This window comes from Ammospiza nelsoni, chromosome 1 (genome assembly GCF_027579445.1).
Source record: "Ammospiza nelsoni isolate bAmmNel1 chromosome 1, bAmmNel1.pri, whole genome shotgun sequence".
In the NCBI taxonomy this organism is placed as follows: domain Eukaryota; kingdom Metazoa; phylum Chordata; class Aves; order Passeriformes; family Passerellidae; genus Ammospiza; species Ammospiza nelsoni.
In genome coordinates this window covers 20881542-20902035 of record NC_080633.1, presented here as the reverse complement: position 1 = coordinate 20902035, position 20494 = coordinate 20881542, and the positions used below count along the sequence as shown (strand labels likewise).

General features: G+C 38.3%; 2 protein-coding genes across 4 annotated transcripts in view; both read left to right on the top strand.

Annotated features, from left to right (window-relative positions):
- The window catches only part of LOC132084763 (macrophage mannose receptor 1-like), a 32736-nt gene extending 25469 nt beyond the window's left edge, over positions 1-7267 (top strand). For both annotated transcript variants that reach the window (XM_059490026.1, XM_059490019.1), the window contains 7 exons: positions 1166-1398; positions 2216-2381; positions 3459-3611; positions 4046-4162; positions 4379-4540; positions 5694-5726; positions 6361-7267. In XM_059490026.1, coding sequence (XP_059346009.1) covers positions 1166-1398; positions 2216-2381; positions 3459-3611; positions 4046-4162; positions 4379-4540; positions 5694-5726; positions 6361-6530 — 1034 coding nt within the window. In that variant the 3' untranslated portion in view covers positions 6531-7267. The remainder of the gene's footprint in view (positions 1-1165; positions 1399-2215; positions 2382-3458; positions 3612-4045; positions 4163-4378; positions 4541-5693; positions 5727-6360) is intronic.
- Positions 7268-9459: 2192 nt separating this feature from the next.
- The window catches only part of LOC132084780 (macrophage mannose receptor 1-like), a 32184-nt gene continuing 21149 nt past the window's right edge, over positions 9460-20494 (top strand). The window contains exons 1-10 of one of the 2 annotated variants that reach the window (XM_059490037.1): positions 9460-9617; positions 10809-10982; positions 12133-12294; positions 13228-13341; positions 14445-14591; positions 15741-15923; positions 16795-16949; positions 18117-18230; positions 19107-19222; positions 20146-20294. In XM_059490037.1, coding sequence (XP_059346020.1) covers positions 9557-9617; positions 10809-10982; positions 12133-12294; positions 13228-13341; positions 14445-14591; positions 15741-15923; positions 16795-16949; positions 18117-18230; positions 19107-19222; positions 20146-20294 — 1375 coding nt within the window. In that variant the 5' untranslated portion in view covers positions 9460-9556. The remainder of the gene's footprint in view (positions 9618-10808; positions 10983-12132; positions 12295-13227; positions 13342-14444; positions 14592-15740; positions 15924-16794; positions 16950-18116; positions 18231-19106; positions 19223-20145; positions 20295-20494) is intronic. The other variant, XM_059490045.1, reaches the window with a different exon arrangement.

The window sequence follows — 20494 nt, the reverse complement described above, 5'->3', positions numbered from 1 at the left end:
ACAGAAATTGCTGGAGAGGAACCACTATCTTAATCGGGAGTTTTGTGCCTAATCATGAGTAATACTAGAGAATAATAAATGAAAATGGCTTTTTTTTTTTTTTTTCAGTGAAGTGTAAGAGGTTTAGGCATCCTAAATGCACTAGAAATCATATTCTTGCAGTAATCTTTCCATTCTCTTGGATGAATCTGAGCAGAGCATTTAATCCTCTCTTACAATTTCTACTGAATGCTATATGATGTCAATCAAAATGTACATCTTCTTGAATGTGCTGTTATTGTAGAAGAATATTGTTATGTTTTGAACACCAAAATGAGTAATGAATGTTGACTTTACTCATATAGAATTTTAATTGTACAAATCACAGCTGTCCAAGCATATAACGAGAGTAGAGAAGGCAAAGCACTGATAACAAAAAAAATTTGCCTCAGCTTTATTAAAGTAAAAATTATTCCCTGATCCATCATTTCAGCCTGTTCACTCTCAGCACAGCTAAGAGAAGACCCTCTCCCCGCACAACAAATATAGTTTTATGGAGGTATTTTTAATTTTCTTGATCCCAGTTCCAGCTCTTCTGAATACATTTACAATCACAAGGGTGGAAATGTACACTGCCTGACTCAAACATGCAGGCAACATTCTGGCAACCCTTACAGACAGGCCAAGAAGTTGGAGTGAACAGCAAGTGGTGATCAATTAAAAACAGGTCTCAAAGTCTTAGGCTAGGTCTAGAGACTGCAACAGTTAATGCCTTAAATGCCTTGTCCTAAGTTCTATCCACCAGTGACGAGAAATAAATGTATACTCAGATATTCAGATTTAGTCAAATAACTTAAAGCACAAAATCTGAAATATGCAATCTAGGAGTCTTAGACTGGACCAGTCAAGTCTATAGAAAGTATACTTCAGGGCATGCAGGATTTCACTCATCTTATTACATTAACAAATTTGCTCCATGTCTTAAAAGTTATGTTTGGCATTTTTGGGGGGTTGGGGGGGTTATTTGGTTTGTTTGTTTTTATTTTGGTTTTTGATATTGTTTTGTTCATGAGCTTAAAAAAGATTTTGACTTATTGACTAGGACCTTTTGACCAATTTTTCATAGCTTGCATGCTGCAGAAGAGCAATATGTTGTAAATTCATTCATTCAGTTTTTCTTCCATAGTTCCCTCACAGCCTGAATTACCAACAACAAATCCAGCCTCTGGCTTCACTCGTTATGGTGACAGTAGCTATTCAATCATTTCATCTGAAATGCAATGGGAAGAGGCCAGAAGAAATTGCCAGAACAAATCTGCGGATCTTGCCAGCATTTCAGATGCCTACATCCACTCATTCTTGTGGATCCAGATGCTGAAATATGGAAAACCTGTATGGATTGGTCTTAACAGCAATATGGTAAGTACTGGATAGATGGGAGGTGCAGGGGCTCAGGGAATTTTCTAATAGTCCTCTGGATGACCAGTTTTGAACAGCGGAGCAATTCTATTCTGAATGGCTTCACTGTGTAAATGCCCAGAAATATAGGGGTACTGTTAGAATAAGTCAAGGACTTTCATCACCAGAGTAAAGAATCACAGAAAATGTTAGCAAGAAGCAAAAGATGAAGGTAGAAAGTTCTAGAAACAGTAACAGAAGTCAAGCTGCAGACTGAGAGTCAGAAAGTGCAGCTGTCATGAAGTGACTGTGGGCCACCCTGAAAGTCAAACACCCTGCTATACAGGAGGATACTTAGAGCTATTAATATATTAATAGAAGTTACTGTGAGTATTAGGGACATATTTTAAGATTTAAGCTGACTGTTTAGTATTTAATGTCAAGTAATCTTTATGCACAAATAGCTCTGAATTTTAATTTAAATAAAGCAGAGCAGAGAGGACAAATTCTCTGTAATTGCTTCTCTTGATGTAGTATTTACTAAATGACCTAAGATGGCCTTATCTGACTTTCTTACCCTATTGTAGAAGTTTGTTACTCCAGAAAAACCCTCCCAAAAGCAATGCAGTGTTGAACACTTTTCATATGCAGTTCTTGTGTAACTCAAATTGCCTGAGGACTTTGCTTAGAACAGTGAATGGGGTTTTAAAAAATGGTCCTTTTTTTCCAAAAAAATCAAATAGGCATATGATTATATTTACACTATATTTATGTGGCAGAACTTTTTATGTAAAAATAAAACCAACAACAACTATTACCAGAATTCCTTTGTTTTCAGACTGGTGGCTATTACAAATGGACCAATAACTGGAAAACCAGGTACACAAAATGGGCAGCTGGGGAACCAAAGGAAAACAATGCTTGTGTTTACCTTGATCTTGATGGTACTTGGAAAACAGCATCTTGCGATGAAAGCTACTTTTCAGTTTGCATGATATCAGATGGTAAGCAAAGGCATGTAACAATTTCAATGACACATTCCTAATTCTGTAAGCTTGCCTAATCCTAGAGACTTTGCTCTGGTTTGGGCTACCCCTGCAGAGGACTGTGCTTCAGGGTAGCACCCACCTCCCAGCAGAATGGGGATGTTTGCTATTGGATGATGACTGAATTTAGGCACAGGAAAGGTTCTTGTGCAAATCCGTATGGCTGCACTGTTATCATGGTAAAGCTGTTTCCATAACATGAAGCTCTATCTTCAAGGTATATCTTGCTCTTTACAAGCCATGACCATAAATTACACGAGTCTGTGTAGTATGTGCTGGGTTTGTGCACTGACTGTATGAACTTCAGCTGGGGAAGGTCACACACGAGTGTGCCTGAGCCAAAACACAGCCAAGAGCTTCACTTCCATTCACTATTGCTAGAGCTGAAACTGTAAAAGCCTTGGCAATGTGAATGCTACTTTAACTCTTTGCAGATATATGCAGAGGAATGTTTGCATCCAGATTTTGTATAATTGTGCTGTTTTCCCTCCTTTATATTTTAAGGCTGCATACATTTGGCCTACTTATGCAGTGCAAGATTCATCAAAATGAATTGGAGTTGCACCATGATCAGAAACAGAGTCTGATTTGGCACAGGCATGCTCCATTGATGGCTTTTTTTGATCTATAAAGTGATAACATTAAGAGACCAAGCAGCCACGCAACATAGGACTGTGGCATTAATGATTCATTAGCCTACAACAGCTTCTGTGCTGTGAAAATGCAAATTTGAGATTTGTATCATCCCCCAGGGTTTGCTTTCCTCACAGTACTGACAAGGCAGTTAGTTAGATATTGCAGGATGCAATTTGATTCCTTGTCCTGAGAAATGTGATTTGAGAAATAAGATGTTTAACACTTTTGACTGCTTGGCTCTCCCTGTTGTCTGGGTTGAGGGAATGTGGGAATAGTCATGAGTTGATGTCAAGACAAATAAAGCTGGGTGAGAGAAATCCTACACTAATTACACCCATGTCATAGAATCAGAGATGACTCACAATGCAATACCAATTTCATTCCATATGTCTTCTTTAGAGATAATTCCTACTGACCCTGCTGAGCTGCCTGGGGACTGTCCTGAAGGAGATGAACTCCAAGCTTGGATCCCTTTCCATGATCACTGCTACTACCTTGAAGCATCAGCTGGGAGAACCTGGGGGCTGGCCTCCCTTGAGTGTGCTCGCTTAGGTGAGAGCCTTCATTATCAACGAAAAAGATTTGTACCAATGTTTTTACAAAACTATCATAAAAATGTAAAGATATTGATTAAAAAAAAAAAAAAAGTTAAGATTTTTTTCTACCTACTAAGCTATTCTGAGTCTGGCACAATGAAAATAATATGACGTGAGTCACTTTGTGCAGCCTTCTGTCCTCTCAGGTCTACAGCTTCCCTGTGTGTGAGCTCCCCATTATGTCCTGGCTTGTGGGATACCATCCTGGGGGCAGCAGTGGGGGCCACAGCCTCTAACTACCTCCAGGTCATTGTCTTCTGCAAGAAGCAGTGGAGACACCAACAGAGCAGCATTAGTGCAGGAGCCACTGTTTGTACAGACTAAAAAGAGGAGGTCGCTACAGTGGTTACTCATGTAGGTTATCATTATTTGCTTATTAATGCCTTTCAGGAGCTACTTTGGTTTCAGTAGAAAACACGGATGAATCTCACTTTCTGACTCGTAAAATTCAACCACTTGGAAATAAAGTAGGAGGCTTTTGGATAGGACTTTACCAGAATGTAGAAGGTATGTCTAAATTTCAATTTTTAATGGAAAAGTGCATCGCTAATATGAGAAAATTGAGGATTTCAGTATTTTACAAAAAAACCCCAACAACATGGGTTTCTCCTGAGAAGTGGCTTTACTATAGTTATCAAAAGTAAATTGCAGAGCTAAAGAATTTAGATATTAATGAAATAGATAAGTTTTAATTTTATTTTTACTCTGTGAGTTGCTCTGTAGGTCAGTGGTTGTGGCTAGATAATACTGTCCTGGACTTTGTTAACTGGGAGGAGAAAGAGTTGGATGTGGAGCATAAGTGTGTGGAAATAACTGCACCATCTGGCTACTGGGACAAAAGTGATTGCTCTGCTGAAAAAGGATTTATCTGCAAAAAACCCAAAGGTGAGTCCTCAGTGTGTCAGCCCTTAGTGATAAAGTTTTAAGATTCTGTTGTTCTGATGAAAAGTTGAAAAAAATTTATTTCAATGCTAAAGACATCTCAAGACATGGTAGGTGGTGAAAAAGTAATTGAAAATTTAGGGCTAGCATTTACTCATTTTCCAAGTAGTCTTTAATTAGAAAAAGATGCAGAACTGTAACCAAGATATAGTCATCTCCCGTCATCTCCCATGCACTCTTAATTTCTGTGCTTAAATCAGTACATGCCCATGGCAGTAAGTCAATTAATCCTTATTAAAGACTTACTAAAAACATCCAAATTACATCTCATCCTACATAGTACTAAAATAATAAGGAATCTCTAAAGTTCATCCATTGAATCATACAGAGCTCCCATATGTACTATTTCCTGCCTTAATAGGGATTGCTGTTGTTTTGTATCTATTCATTTTGCATTCTACTTTGCTTTCACTTTACATTTTGCCTTTATAAATTCTCCTCTGGGTATCAAGGGTGTTTGCAAACTAATGGAGAAGATCCAAGAGGAGAAATATTTTCATGATAATTTAGAACTCCTTAAGTCTATGTCTATAATTCTTCATTTCTGAGTGCCAAACTGGGGTTTTTTGTAGTTCTTCAACAGCAACAAAACAATGTTATAAAGGTTTTTCATTTTTCTCTGTCTTACACAGAGATGAATAGGAAGATTACTCATGTGATTCAGTAGGCGTTTTCTTGGAAAGATGTTTAGAAATAAAAAATTTTGTAGCAGCTAGACATGCAGATCTTCCCAAAATATACCATGTAAAACTAATCTCCAGAGTGATACATCACGTTCTTAGTACATTACAATTAATATTTCAGGGAAAATGTTAAAAGATGTTTTGAATTAACATTAAAAAAAAATCACTATTTTAAAATTGGTAATATAAAAACAGTACAGAGTTTCAAAAGTGGATAAAGTAATGTTAAGTAGGAAGGTGAAAGCTTAGCAATGTATTTTTGCCTCAATTTGTTGCCTTTTATAGCAGACATATATGTTACTAACACAATGGTAGTAATTCAGGGGGGTTTGTTCCTGTACTATTTTTGCAAACAGTCAAACATACAGATTCTAATAGTGTGTCATGTGATTTCTCTCTGAAATTCAATGAAGTTGAGCCAAATGGGAGTCCTAGAAAGCAAAAAGGTAAGAGCTTTCATAAGAAAACTAAGAAAAATCAAAATAGAGGAAGAACTTAAAATGAGTTTTCTGAAACTGCTCTCTTTTAGAGAACAAGCCCTGCTGAGGGTTGCACAGCTATCAGTCACTCAGGGTGACCCCACAGTGCCTTTCAGATGCTCAGGAGCACTCACCTGCTCTTGGCCAGTGGGGCTGCTCAGGGCTAGCCCTGAGCTAGCAAGCTCAACAGTGACCACACTTGAGAAGAACTTTGAGAACAGCTACAGAGTGCTTTAATAGGCTGTTAGAAACTATGTAGATGTATATGAAAGTTTCTTACAAAGATATTATCGTAAATCATGTAATGAAAATATTGTAAAATTAATTTCCAATAATTAGCATCCCATACCCATCTAAGGCATACATTTTCATGCATTCTTATGAGCATCTATTGGATGCATTGTACATCACTGTACCCCAGATCCACTAAAACCACATTAGCTTTAGGAACAGAGACCTGACTACTGATCAGCAGCAATTCAGGGCTCAGATTTTCAGCCTTCAAGTTCAGGCTGGAGAGGGCATCTCCTTCATGCTCTTCATGTTGTATGCGGAAATAAAAACTACTATGGTTTCTCACAGTTATGTGGATTCATTTCAGGCAAGGAAAAGAATGAAGAGACTCGCCCACCTGTTCATGTCTCTGTTTGGCCACTCATTTTCTTGGCTGTTTTAATTGTTTTTGGAGCTGGCATGGCAGCCTATTTCTACAAAAGAAAGAGACAAAACCAGCTCTCAACAGATTCTGGCAATGAAACATTATTAAGATGATGTCTTGGTGACAGAAGAGTTGGTGAGAATGGGTACTGTGGCATTTTACTTGGAGCAGCAAGTTACTGCTGAAATTAAAGGATGTATCTGTTAAAAGTCTGTAGTGAGATCTAATGTGAGATCTAGTGTAACTTACATTAAACATTACACAAATTAAATCACTTTCCTCTTTTAGTATTAGCTGGTTTTTTTTTATCATGCATATTTTACAAAGTCAGAATTAGAGTTTGATGTTACAATTTTGTAATGGTCAAGATGTTCTCGAGTGCCTTAGCAAGGATGGTCATGCAAAAATCTTGTCAAAAAACAATTACATGTACTGAAAAAGGACTATGAAAGTCAACTAGTAAGAATGAATTCCCAATAAAGTGTGAATGCCATTTAGAACTGCCTTGCTGTTCTAAATGACATTCTGAAAAATCTCAAGCATTAGAACCTGTCTGACTCTTTTGCAAACCTGAACGCATTTAACCCCACAAACTTCACGGCATCAGACCAGTATTTTTACTGTTCTTTATGGGTAAATCCTGTTACACTTATAAATTTGCTTCACATTCTTTTCTTAGAAAACTTTGGGATAGAAAACCTTGTCATGTTCAATTTCTGCTATGGAAAACACAGTTAATGTCAGCAAAGAATATTAGGACCAGGTATAAGTTGTAATCATTTTCAATTAAATGATCTGATTTTTAACTGTATTATGTTCCTTTACATGAATTAAAATATTCTTATCCTGACATTTTTTGCTTCGTTTTTGTTAATGCTTTGAAATAAATAAATAAATAAATAAATAAATAAATAAATAAATTTTCTATTAGTGTAATTTTCAGCTTCAACATTCCCTGTGAATCAAGTGAGGAGACAGGGGAAGGGGGTTGCTCCTGTCAGCACAATAACTCTTTTGTCAGTAGCAAGAAGGGCTTCTCTCCTCACCACTTTGAATTCAGCTTGAATAAGCACCAACTTCCCATTTTTAAATGCAAGAAAAAGGAACTGAAAACTAAGGAATGCAGCAGATGCTTCTCTACTAGAAATCTGTAAGAGACTAAATTTTAGATGTCAGAAAAACAGTAGAAAGCACTACAAGATAGCTTTTAAGTGAGTTGTAAATGCAAACTAAATGCTTCTTGAGAAAGTGTGCTTAGCAGATATCCCGAGGAAACAACCTGGCTTCCCCAGGCTGCACAGAGTCTATTGAGCAAGCTGGAAAGCTGGGAAAAAGAAAAAAAAGAGCCAGAAAAAAACCCCCAACCAACTAATGAAATTGCTTTCCCAAGCACTGAAATCCAGTTTTCTTGGTGTAAATATAACCAAGAGTGTAGGACACTGCTGAGAAAAGATTATTGCACAATGTGTTATGCATCACGCAAGATACTGACCCCAAAAAATTTGCAGCTGGCATGAGGCTGGTTGGCCATGCCAAAGAGGGAGCTCTGAAGTACTCAATTCCTCTTTTAGCCTACCCCAGTGTCTGCATTAATCTTACCCCACCTCTGTAACCCTGAAGGAATCTTCACAAACATCCATTTATACCAGAGGGAGAAGAAAGCCCAATTTGAACTAGACCCCGGCTGGCACTTAGTGAGCAAAATGAGAGAACTGGGCAGGAATTATTTCCTCCAAGTATTTTCCCGTGGGATTTCCTTTGTCAGAGCAATTTAATTTTGTTATTTTAGATGTATCTGAAATATGGTTTCACTCAGGAAAGTCAGCTTTTATTTGTACCTCACCACATTGGTGCCTGTGGCACCATTCCGCTCTACAACTTAGAGCTACTCTCTTGCAAGACTTGCTCATGCTAAACCCTCCCTTCATGTGAACTGCAAATATAATAGTTATTATTAAATAATTCATTCCATTCCTAACTTTGCTGAAATCCAGACACTTTTTTTCAGAAAATGTTTTTCTCTCTTACTACTTTCTACAGCCAAGTCAACGTTTGTCTGGTTCGTGCAATAATTTTCCCCAACGCTCTTTTAAAAACAAAAGCAATGATAGTTGCTTCTCCTATGACATCTACTGTTCAGCTGCTATATATATATTTCACTGCTGGCTATTTCACATCTTCATTTCTTCAATTTCATTATCACAACTTTCAGTTTTGCCCATGTAAATAAGCAGAAGGACTAGCAGGACTTGTGAACATTTGCAGCAGGGCTTTGCAGCATATTTGTACAAAAACTGCCATGCCAATACAAGTCTTTAGGTGAGCACTTTGCTCACAGGTTAAAGGCATTTAGCTTGTATTTGGCTTTGTTTTGAAACAGCCTCATTAGGAATTTCTCAGATAGATAAACATATCCTTTTACTTGGTAAAGTTTTAAAGCATTCCAGGCAAAAATTTTCTTTCTGTTGCATGGAAACTTACCACTACACTACAGTGTTGAACATCACTTTTTTCAGGTCTTTGATAAGCAATTATGAACAAACCAGCCCCAAACTGGGATCAAATAAACCAACATAATAATGCTAATTTTGCCTCAAAGTGAGCAAGAGCTCATAATGCACAAAACCTGCAGTTTTTGCAAAGTTTGTTCTCTTTCTTCTACATATACATAGTCCTGTGACATATTGCAATGTATTGAACCACTGGGATTTTGTCTGTTTGTTTCTGAGATGTAAGGGTTAAAACAGAGGGCTTTAATTGATGATATTTCACTGCTGGTTTCTTGTCCCCAGTTCTCAAGTTGCTTTTCCAGGTCTGTCTGTGTAGCACTCCAAAAACTAACTTGAATTAATGGTAGCAATGTCACAGAAGATGACAAATGTCTCCACCTCTAGTTACAAGGATGGAGACTTCACTTTTGGAAGGGACTTGCTCTTGAAAGAGAGCAGTGTTTACAGTGTGTCCTCCAGTTATTTCAAAATACCATGTGACAGGACATTTCCTTATTTAGAGTACAGAGCTTTATCCATCAACCCGTTGACACAGAGCAGGACCCATCTGCAGAGAGCAGGGTTTTTATATATTGCCAATCTTCTAATCCAACTTTTGGCAGAAGAATGGGAAGCAAGTTACATTTACAATGAGTTTCTCCAGGTTTCTAGTTTTCCTTTCCCTCATGCAATGTTCACTACAGTCATCAGGTAAGTTTCCTGTTAGTTTTGTATTAAACTAGATATGAAATGGTTTACCTTAGGCAGCTTTACAGTTTTAATGTATAGATTGATTATTTTGTATCTTTTATCAGATCGATACATGATCTAAAAAGTATATTGGGTACTCTGACAGTTCTTAATTCACATAATAAAAGAGTGGGGGGTGTATGGATGATGGAAAATTTGAGGTAATAAGAGAAGGATATTTAAACTGGAATTTCTTTCAGTGGAAATATTAAATCAGATGGCATTGTGTGGGAGGGAAATGAAAGATGAGGGAGCATGGACCACTTTGCCTTTACCTTCCTCATGACACCCACGGTGCAGTGATCAGTTGAGGGATTTACATATTGACATGATAGCTGTGTGAGTTTCTCTTTCTGCCCCACAACATGAGGCATGAGAAGGAAGAACTGGCTCCTCCCCTCCAGCCTCACCAAATTAGAACAGCTCTATTCTCAAGATATTTATCAGTCATTGGGTGTAGTTATAGAGAGAAATGGTAAAGCAGTAATGTGGAGTGAGTGAAGGAACGAGTTTTCATGAATGTGAGACTGAGAGTCTATATCAGAAATGTCACCATAAAAGAATATTCCCATTATACTGTAATAGTTTAAAAATATGAAACATTGCTAACCTTACAGCATCTGAGTTTAGGCTGAATCTGCAAGACTCCTTCAAGTAGAGAAATGTGCAACTGAAATCTAAAATTTTCACTGGGTAAATATGGTCATGACAGTCTGGTCTGTATTTTCTCTGGTTAACCATCCTTCTCCTTTTAACAGTTAAGGAATAGATGGATAGAGTAATAAAGCAAACTTACTGAGCTGTGAAAAAAACAAAAATGCAGTGAACTTATTGTTGGTTCTATTCTTGCAGTTTTTCTCTCTTCAGGAACTACAAGGTGTCACCAACTTTTCATCATAGAATTTGACTTCCTTACAGTGTATACACATCAAACGCTAACCACAGTATTTAAACTTCTCATTTTACTAAAACATTTATTTAAAATATGTAGCAACACTAGGGAGGAAATTATAATAAAAAGAAATTTTAAAAGATTGCATAACTTCTCAATTTAGATAGACAAATATATAATAGATAGATCCATTACTAGAAATTTACAGATATGATTTTATTATTATTTTCATGTCCTTTAACACTTTTATTCCTTCCTAGTTACTTTTACATTGCGAGGAAATGCCAATGGACAGCCTTGTGTATTCCCTTTCAAATACAAAGACAAGCAGTACAATGAGTGCATAGATGCTGGCAGGTCAGATGGGCTGCTCTGGTGTGCAACAACTGCAGATTTTGATGCTGATAAACTCTATGGATTTTGCCCACTGAAAAGTAAGTCTTGCATTTTATTCATTAACTTGTCATGAAATGTTTTGAGTAGACCATCTTTTGAGCTACCAGGTTTTTATGAGCCACCAGCTGCACACCTGAATGACCTTGTTAGAGTAGCCCAAATGAAAGTCCCCTGACAGGACACTATTGCCAGTGGCCAAGAGCTCTCTCTGAAGGGAATGGAGAGCAAGAGGTGCCATTGAAGAGTGCTTCAGCCCAGAAAGGCTCTGACTCAAATCCTGTAGTGACGGTTTCCCTCAATGAACCAGAGGGGTGAAGAGGTTCTTTTGTGGGACTTAAGTGCATGGCATGAACAGCAGGAATTTAGTCATCTATATTATTATTTAGACATTCATCTTCCTTTCAAAAATTCCTATTTCTCTTCCTCCCTCAGGCATTCCCTATAGGTCAATTCTCACTTAAACTCACTTCCCTTTGATTTTCTACCTTATTCTAGTTTCCTATTGCCAGCCTACATAAAAATGCTGCTGTGAGAATTATCTTCCTCTCCCAACTTTGTCATGTCTTGCACTGAAATTATGTTTGGATCCTTCCAGTTCAGGACACAAATATTGGTCTCACCAATGCCCTTCCCAATAACACAGCAGCTTCACCAAGTTTGGTGAGTTGCTCTGCAAAGACAGCAGCTGAGCTGTAAATTTGTGTTACATGGAGTTCTTCTGTTGTTTCTCAAGCTGTCAAAGGCCACTTTCTGTCATTTTTGGGAAAATTGCTTCTCTTTATGGTGAGCTAAGAGGGAGTTCCTACCCATTCCTACCCTGGAGGCATGAAGAGCCTCCAGGGTCATAGTTCACCTACATACTTTCTTTTCTCCTCTGACTTTACCCTGGAATCTCTTTATTTCATTCAATGGATATGTCTGGTTTACCTAGAATTGCATTTGCAGTATGAGAAAGTTTGAAAGCAAATATTGGGGGAAAAATTAATTCCTTTCTAAAAATATAAACATTTAAGATATTTTTTTAAATTTTAAAATACGCATTATTCTAATTTGATGCCTAGTCTTATATCTTTTTTTTTCTGATGCTTAGCATGCATCTTTAGAGATTTTGCATTATTACACACTTTATTTTCTTTTAATTGGTATATGTGAGTCCACTAGAACAGTGCTCTCTGTCACTTCTTCCAGATGACACCGAACGATTTTGGACAGAAGATGTTTCAACGGGCATTCACTATCAGATAAACTCAGAATCAGCTCTAACATGGCACCAAGCAAGGAAAAGCTGTCAGCAGCAAAATGCAGAACTCCTAAGCATTACAGAGGCTCAGGAGCAAGCATATGTAGGAGGTAAAAGGACAGAGAGCAAGACCTTAAAAAACGCTGTGATGAAGTGTTGGGCTGCCTTGTTGTGTGCCTCAGGGAACAAAGAGGGCAGGGTGTCAGGGGTGGTTGGGCAGCCACCAAAGGGAGATGGTCTGAACTGCCCTTGCACTGCCTGGGGTTTTTAATGAAGCATTGCTCACAAACCTCTTTGGCAGTGAAATGTCCCCATGGCAGCACTGAGCTCCAGATGGGAGCTCCTGCAGCTCCTGCAGTCGGTCCCAGGGAAAGGGTTTCCTCTGCTCACCTTTGGCCAAAGGCACTCAGACCTGACCAGGGCTATGGGCTGGTCCTCTAACTCACCTTTTCCCACTGTGCTTCAGGGATTATTAATATTTCCAGGAGAACATATGATGATGGTTAGATTGGACCTAATATGGGTGCATTTGCATACATAAAATCAAAATAACTCCAGTGGATTTCAGGTACAGGTATCATAACACCTCTTTGGTTATTAATAGTGTAAAGGAGGCTTTGAAAGGACTCCCATAGAGAAAAAAGCTGGAAAAAAAAAACTTATTGACAAATAGATTTTTTCTTTTACTCATTAAAATCTGTTACAGAAGAATTTCAGCACAATTCCCTTATGAATATCAGGGCTTTTTTACATATCCTGTGTTCTAATAAAATCTACTGAGAAAAATAAAGTCTTATTTAAATAGTGAAATAAGATGTTGATTTGCCCTACTAAGATCTCTGGTAAATCAATATAGATTCATTTACAAATTTTACTTTTTGCAATCAATGCATCTCAGTAATGCAGAAAATACTGATCTGGGCCTGGTTTAAAATAAGAAATATGAATTTCTTACTTTACACTTAATTTCTTTTAGATGATCTTACTGTGAATAAGAATAGAGAGATACCACTGATGGATTTTTTTTTTTTTTTCTCATTTAGAGCTAACTAAAGAATTTGGTTTTGCCTTCTGGATTGGATTGAATGCTTTGGATTTCAACAGTGGATGGCAATGGGCTGGGGGCAGCCCTTTCAGATATTTAAACTGGGCTCCAGGTAAAAAATGTATCTAATTTGTAACCTTTGAGTTAATTCTGGTAAGACAACAACTAATATAAACTGCCCTACCTAACTTTATTTCAGGAAAGCCCATTCTGATAGCTCAAGATCTAGATCCCTGTTTTAAGATTAACACTTTCAAATTACAAAATTCATTGTGGATATAAGTTACAGCATATTATTCTATTCTCTTATCTAAACAGAGAGCTTGTTTATGAAAGCAGAGTGTCATTGGAGTGGTACATAACTCTACACATCAAAAATCAGAATTTTCCATAACATATTGACCATGAGTGTGAATAAGTCAGATCTTCCAAAGGTAGCAATATATTTAGCAAATAATGGCTCTGTGTTGTTTGGAGAAATTCTAAACACTATTGAGAAACTTAGGGAGGCAGCTTATAATTCCTCAACAGCTCATGACAAATTGCACTGGGCTGCTTCAGGAAGGGAAATGGGGAGGGTTTGTGGTGTGCCTCATACAGGATGAGCTCTTTTCTCTGCCTTTTTGGGTTTTTTTTTGTTCTGTGTTTGCTTTGTTCCATGAGTATTCCAAGCTGTCTCCTGATTTGGAAAAGTTTCAAGGTGTCAAAGGAAAAATTAAACTCTCCTCTAAGTTTTCAAGAGCTGTATCAGGAAATTTTCTCTGCTGCTTACAGAGGTTTGTACACACTGCAACAGAAAATAAAAAAACTATTTCAGAGGAAAGCAGAACTGTGAAACTCTTGAAATATACTGGAAGGACAATATAGCTTAAAACTTCATATTCAAAAGTTTGGCAGTTTTTGACACAACATATATGTCCAGTTTCAGCAGTTCTTCCTGTAAGAACAAGAGTGTCAGGAAAGGAATAAGACATAAGACATTTCCCAGTATTATCCTGATAACCAAGTCAGTAGAGGGTCATTATTTCTCTCTCAGACTACTGACTAAAGGTGGCATTGTACAAACTTCAAGGCAGTTATCCTGTAGGGAAGTTCTTCTTCCTATTAGTGATTCAAGGAATCATAAAAAGATGTGTCCACTGGTAATATGATGTTTCTGTCAATATTTTTTATTAATTTCTTGCTGTGATATTCTATTTTCTCTTTTACTTAAAGGAAGTCCCTTCCTGCTCCCTGGGAAAATCTGTGGACTGTTGAATCCCAGAAAGAATGGTAAATGGGAAAACCAGGCATGCAACCAGAGACTAGGCTACATTTGCAAAAAAGGATCCTTCAGTTCAAAGCCTGACATTATGCCCAAAGGTAGGTTAGTCAAAGAAAAAGAAAGTTTTTTATGACTTCTAGAAAGAGAAACTTGTATGCAACATTATTTTTTTAACAAAGATGTCAGAAACTTTCAAAAAACACAGCTATACATGACACACATGTATATGCTGCCTTTTTTCTCCCTTTGTGTATTAAACATTCATAGGACAATATTAGTATTTTGTTCCATCACTCTGCTTTTCATTCTTGCAAGACAGATTGTAGATGCTCCATCATGGCAGCCAGAGCCAAAAGGCCAATTTTTATAAATATGGTAGAAATATTATTCTGCTTCGCTCCAAATGAATACCTGCAGTTACTCATATATCAATGAAAAAAGTCCTCCTGTGTCTGATGTCTGCAGTTTGCAGTGCTTTGGTTTCCTATGAGCAGAGCAGCAGCAGCAGCAGCCCTGACACAGACCTTGCTGCATCTGTGGGCTCCCCCAATGCACCAGCATGGCTGTGAGCATGGCCCACGTGAGAGGGGTGCACTGGAGACTGTCACCTGGGAATGCTGTAAAATCTACTTTGAAGGAATGAGTTATACTAAACAAAGTAGAGAAATAAATTCAGAGAATCTTTATTCCAGCATTAACATTAAAAAGAAACACAGGATTCTATTTTTAAAGTGAGACCAAGGCATGTTTTTAAGAATATAAATTATAAAAAGGCCACTGAGAGGATATGCAAAGTCGCCGCTAATTTACAAGGTTTGCTGACCTGCAGTTGTCAAAGGACTGCTTCATGCTTTTCCTTACCTAAAAATAAGTCTGTTTGTGAGAAACCATAGACCAGCAGGCAGAGCCAAAGTGAGTCACCACAGTCAGCACGAGACTGAGTGGCTCTGGAGGACAAAGAGAGGAGAGGCTGGTGTCTGCTTTGTTCTCTCTTTTCTCACAGATCTTTATTTCAAATTGTATTTCTGAAACAATGTCCTCCCATTTTTAAGGAGAATTCATTGTATTTACATATTTAGCATCCTGTGTCTTAACAATATTTGCTTTTAATTTGAATGTACTTTGCATTGCCAACTACAGCTTTATGTTTATTCATATGGCTCCATTTTCGTAAAGAGTACTCAAGAGACCTCATTTTAATGTCCTCTATTTTCATCTTGTTCTGAAAATTTGTGGTCTGATTTTAGGGGAATTGAAGCCTGTTCAGTGCAGAGATGGCTGGTGGCCATATGCAGGCCACTGCTACAGCATTCACCGGGAACCCAAAACATGGGAAGATGCTCTGTCTTCATGTAAAAAGCAAGATGGAGATTTGGCAAGCATCCACAACATTGCTGAATACAGCTTTCTAGTGTCACAGCTTGGTTACAGTGAGTATATGTGTAAGCCTGTATTGCATTTGCTCCATCTGTGACATAAAAGCTGAACTTCACATTAAAGTTTAATATTTCTCTGAAATATCACAAGTGAAAGACTGAATCCAGCTTACCACTCTTTTATGTTGTTGCTGTTCATAAATACAGAACTATATGTTTATTAAGGGATAATCCATGTTGTAAAGCATAAAGGAGAAGAAAACCAGAAAAGGGTGTTCTATCCAGAGACACATAAAGATCTCTAATGATTGCACTTTTGGCACCTATATTCTATGTACAAGGCTTTAGAACTGAGCTACAAACCTAGAAGATAAACTTCTTGCTGAGATTCAAACCTCTTGCTGATGCTAACCTCTTGCTATATATCCTTCTAAGAAAAAAATATCTTTTCACCTCTGATACTGCTTGGATCTGTAGTAACCAGTCCTGACACTGCAGATGTTGGCCTTGGTGAACACACCTGATGGGCCAACACCTGATGGGCCAACAAGTGCTCTAATGTCCTGGCAGGTGTCTTCATGGCATGGACTCAGTAGATCTCCTGAGAGATGGGACACCCACAGACATTCAGTGTCTTCATGCTCAGGACAAGTTTGATGCTCTGAGTCACACAAAGCTTGCAAAAATCTTCTGCCACCTGTAAAGAGCCTTATGCTCATTAAATTCAACATTTCTGAATGGAATGTGATGTTTTTTCCACAATGTATCTCTCATAGAGACCTGGGAGGAAACAGCAGTTTTATAAAAGCACAAGACCACCTCTTGTGTACCACATGCCAAATTTATTACTCCCTGCTTGTTCTGCATGTGGAAGCATTCACTGCACAGTGGAAAATAACCACACCTATTTCTTGTCATGCTTCAGAGCCAACAGAAGAGCTGTGGCTGGGTCTGAATGACCTGAAGACTCCCTTCTACTTTGAGTGGAGTGACGGGACCCCTGTGACGTTCACCAAATGGCAGCGCCGGCACCCCGCGCACACCAGCGGAGCGGAGCGCTGCGCCGCCATGGAGGGGCAGGTACAGCGAGCACTCCTCTCACAGCTCTGCAAATACTGACTGCACCCACCCAAAATCACTCATGTGCTTAGGCGGGGATCATTCCTTATGCTACCTTGAAACAGTTTTGCTCCAAAATTTGGTATCAACCAGAAGACAAGTTCAGAGGTCAGGAGACATCAGAAGGAGAGGAAGCGTTTTCCCAGTACCACCTTCTGGAATTCCTTGTCTGGTGAAAATTATGATCCAGAAATTTTACATTAAATTCTTTCCCTTGGTTTCAGCAAAGAAAAAGTTTAAGTTCTGGGAGAGGAATAGGGATGAAATAGTTTATACCCTATGTGGATACCATAGATGCTATTTGCATACCTCATATTCCAAGCAGATAGACAATTTTGTCCCTCAGTGTCATGTCACTGAGGCATGGCATTGAGACACAAAGACCTGACACTAGGACGTTTCTCAAGTTGTCATCTACCTGCCAAAAAATAATGTAAAATTCTATAATGTTTCTGACTGCTTGACTCACAAACTTAATTTTCTTGCAACACATGGTTGTTTGATACATTTATCTGCATGTGCATGCACATGTATGTGCACACAATAAGTGTCATGAATTTTGAAAGAAAAAAATTTAAAATGCTGGTATTAAATGCTTATTATTATTGAGAGAACTTTTATGTCATAGAACAATGTTAATGTTTGTCAGTATTAGGCATCAAAATAATTGATCCTAAATCAGATTTTACAGGGGAATGAGGGGAAAGTTCATCTTAAATAAACTATATTTTTAAAAGTAATCTGTCATATTCAGATTCTTTGATGGATAAAATAGTTAGATTTACTGCAACCCAAGCAGATGTGCATTAGTTTAGTTTAATTAATCTTTTTCCAGCATTGTAGTGAAATAATCTTGCTCCAAAAGCAGATCCTACCAGCACAGATGAGATGGATCTTTACAAACACTTTCATTTAAAAGTTATGCTAAGAAGTAATGTTGAGACTTCAAAATGTTAATTTCCTTCTTTCACCTGAAAACAGCATTAAATGAATTTTAAACTAGTACTTACAGGTGTGTATACTTTTTAAAATAAATCTCCATCTGGCCCTATGAAGAAAGAGAAAAACCACTAGCTGTGCTTTTGTGTGCCCTTTCTTGACATTTTTTCCTTCTCCCTGCTATTCTAGGATGGATACTGGGCAAATGATGCTTGTAATAAGCAACTTGGTTACATCTGTAAAAAGAAGCCTTCATCACAATCCTCTCAAAAAGAGAGAATCGAGGACCTGGGCTGCCAGAAAGTAAATGCCCTCTCATAAATAATAATCTGAAAAAATGTACAGGAATTAGTTTACTTGTTCTTGCTTCTTTTGGATAATGTCTTTGTATCTTATAAAAAATCTACTGTTGAGGCAACCTAGTCTCTTCCTGATAGCAGTTTACTAATACCATTTTTCATTTCTGTTCTGAAAATTTCCAAGACCATTGAGATTCATGTATGTGTAAGTGAATACTGCCTTGCCCTCCATCCCCAGATGAGCTGCCCTGTGGTTCAGAAGAGCTTTGAGTCTGTATTGGTCAGCAGAGATCTCTATAAGAGCAAAAAGTGGGGTTGTTTTATTGATATTCCTCCTTTCTGCTCTCCTTGAAAACAAGCACTTCTGGATTCCTCTTGGCTCAGAAAATCTCCTCACTCCTTGTACTTGGCAGTGACAGGGAAAGCTCTGGGGGGCTGTGCTTGTGTGTGAATTCATTTCTGTATTGCAATATTGTGGTATTTCATTATGTCTGATTGTGCAGCTCTGGAAAGCTGGAGCTGCAGGTCCCCCTGAATAAATCACAGGCTCCTTATAGACTCAGTTTGCACAATCTCAACCTTGCAGAGCACTGGAAAGCCACAGCAAATAGCATAGTCACAATTTTCTTTGAAAACTCATGTATGCAAAAATGAGATGAAAACTGAGATCTTAATGTCATCACTTAAATAAAAAGGCCTCCTGTAGGAGTGAACAGCATTAAAAAAAAAAACTTTTACTAACAGATCAGCCCAGTCTCATCTTAGTTTTAAACTCAGCTGCAGCAAATTGAGCATTTAATATTTACACACAAAAGAGCAGAGAAATTTCTACATTGAAGTATCTTTCCATTGCACATTAAAAATTTTATGTTTGTCACAGGGTTGGAAAAGATATGGTTTTCACTGTTACTTGGTGGGTTCTGCACTTTTGACATTCTCAGAAGCAAGTAAGACATGTGAACAGAGCAAAGCCTATCTAGCTACGGTGGAAAGCAGGTGGGAAAATAACTTCTTTAAAAATCAATGCTTTTAATGGAGAAACTCCCAAGAACTTTCCATTTTTTGATCCCATCAAAGTGTTTTATCAGCATTTTCAAAAAAAATTATTGTAGCAAGGCATTCAAAGATAGTCCATGCAGGAAAATTAAACCCAAACCAAACAGCTCAATGTTGTATGGCTATCACTTAATCTATTACAGCAAATTTCAAATTTCAGGGCTTCTTGAGTAATTTTCCTTTTATCTTTCAATTCATAATTAAAGCAGCTTCTGGCTTTCATGGGATTTTTGGGTTTTTTGGTTGTTTGGTTGGGTTCTTTGGGGTTTTTGGTTTGCTGGGATTTTTTTCTGTTGGAAAGTAGGTATTACAATTTTCATCTATTTATTGGTAGGTGGTTTCTCATTTTGATAGGAAAGCTTTAATAAAAATGTTATCCTAAACTACCTTCTAAGGCAAATTCTGAGCAAACGTAGGAAATCTTCCCTAGAACCTGCCCTCTCCCACAACCAGAACAGATCATCTGTAATCTACCTACATCCCTGTCAGGCCTCAGAGGCTACATGGCCCCTGAGGAACATGTCTGCCTTCAGAGGAGATGGGTAGCAAAGCTGACAGCTTGGTCCTGTCTTGGTGGTCTGCTTGAGGCACCTCAGAGATGTGGAAAGACAGTGAAAAGAGTAGAATACAACTAGAAGCCCATGGGAGCAGCAATTTGTGATGTTTCAGGTGCATTCAGCTGTAAGGAGAAATTTGTCCCTCATGAAATTCTTTTGACTGCAGTTTAAAGGCTGCCAGGGTTTTGCTTGGACTTCACTGAGGGGCTTCTGGTTTTGGGTCATGTTAACACTCCCCTGTATCACTTAGATGAATATTGCACACTAACTGTCCAGGCTGTGAATGGACACTGTTTCCCACTGCAGGAACGAGCAAACCTTTCTGATTAGTCTGACGGGGCTGAGGTCTGAAGAATATTTCTGGATTGGTCTCTCTGACACAGAAGAACGAGGGAGTTTCAGGTGGACCAACGGAGAAACTGCTCATTTCACACACTGGAACACAGCCATGCCAGGTAAGCTCTGCATGGGCTCAGCCCCTGCCACAGTCATGCAGTTGCAGCTCACACAGGTTTGTGCTCCCATTCCCCTGGTTAGAAATTAGAGTGGGCACTGTGTTTTGTGCCTGTGGCTGTGGGTGGCCAACACCACCACTGTGTCACTGTGCCTGATGCCAGTGCACCCAGCACTGTCACAGCTGAGCTGCAGCTGGTGG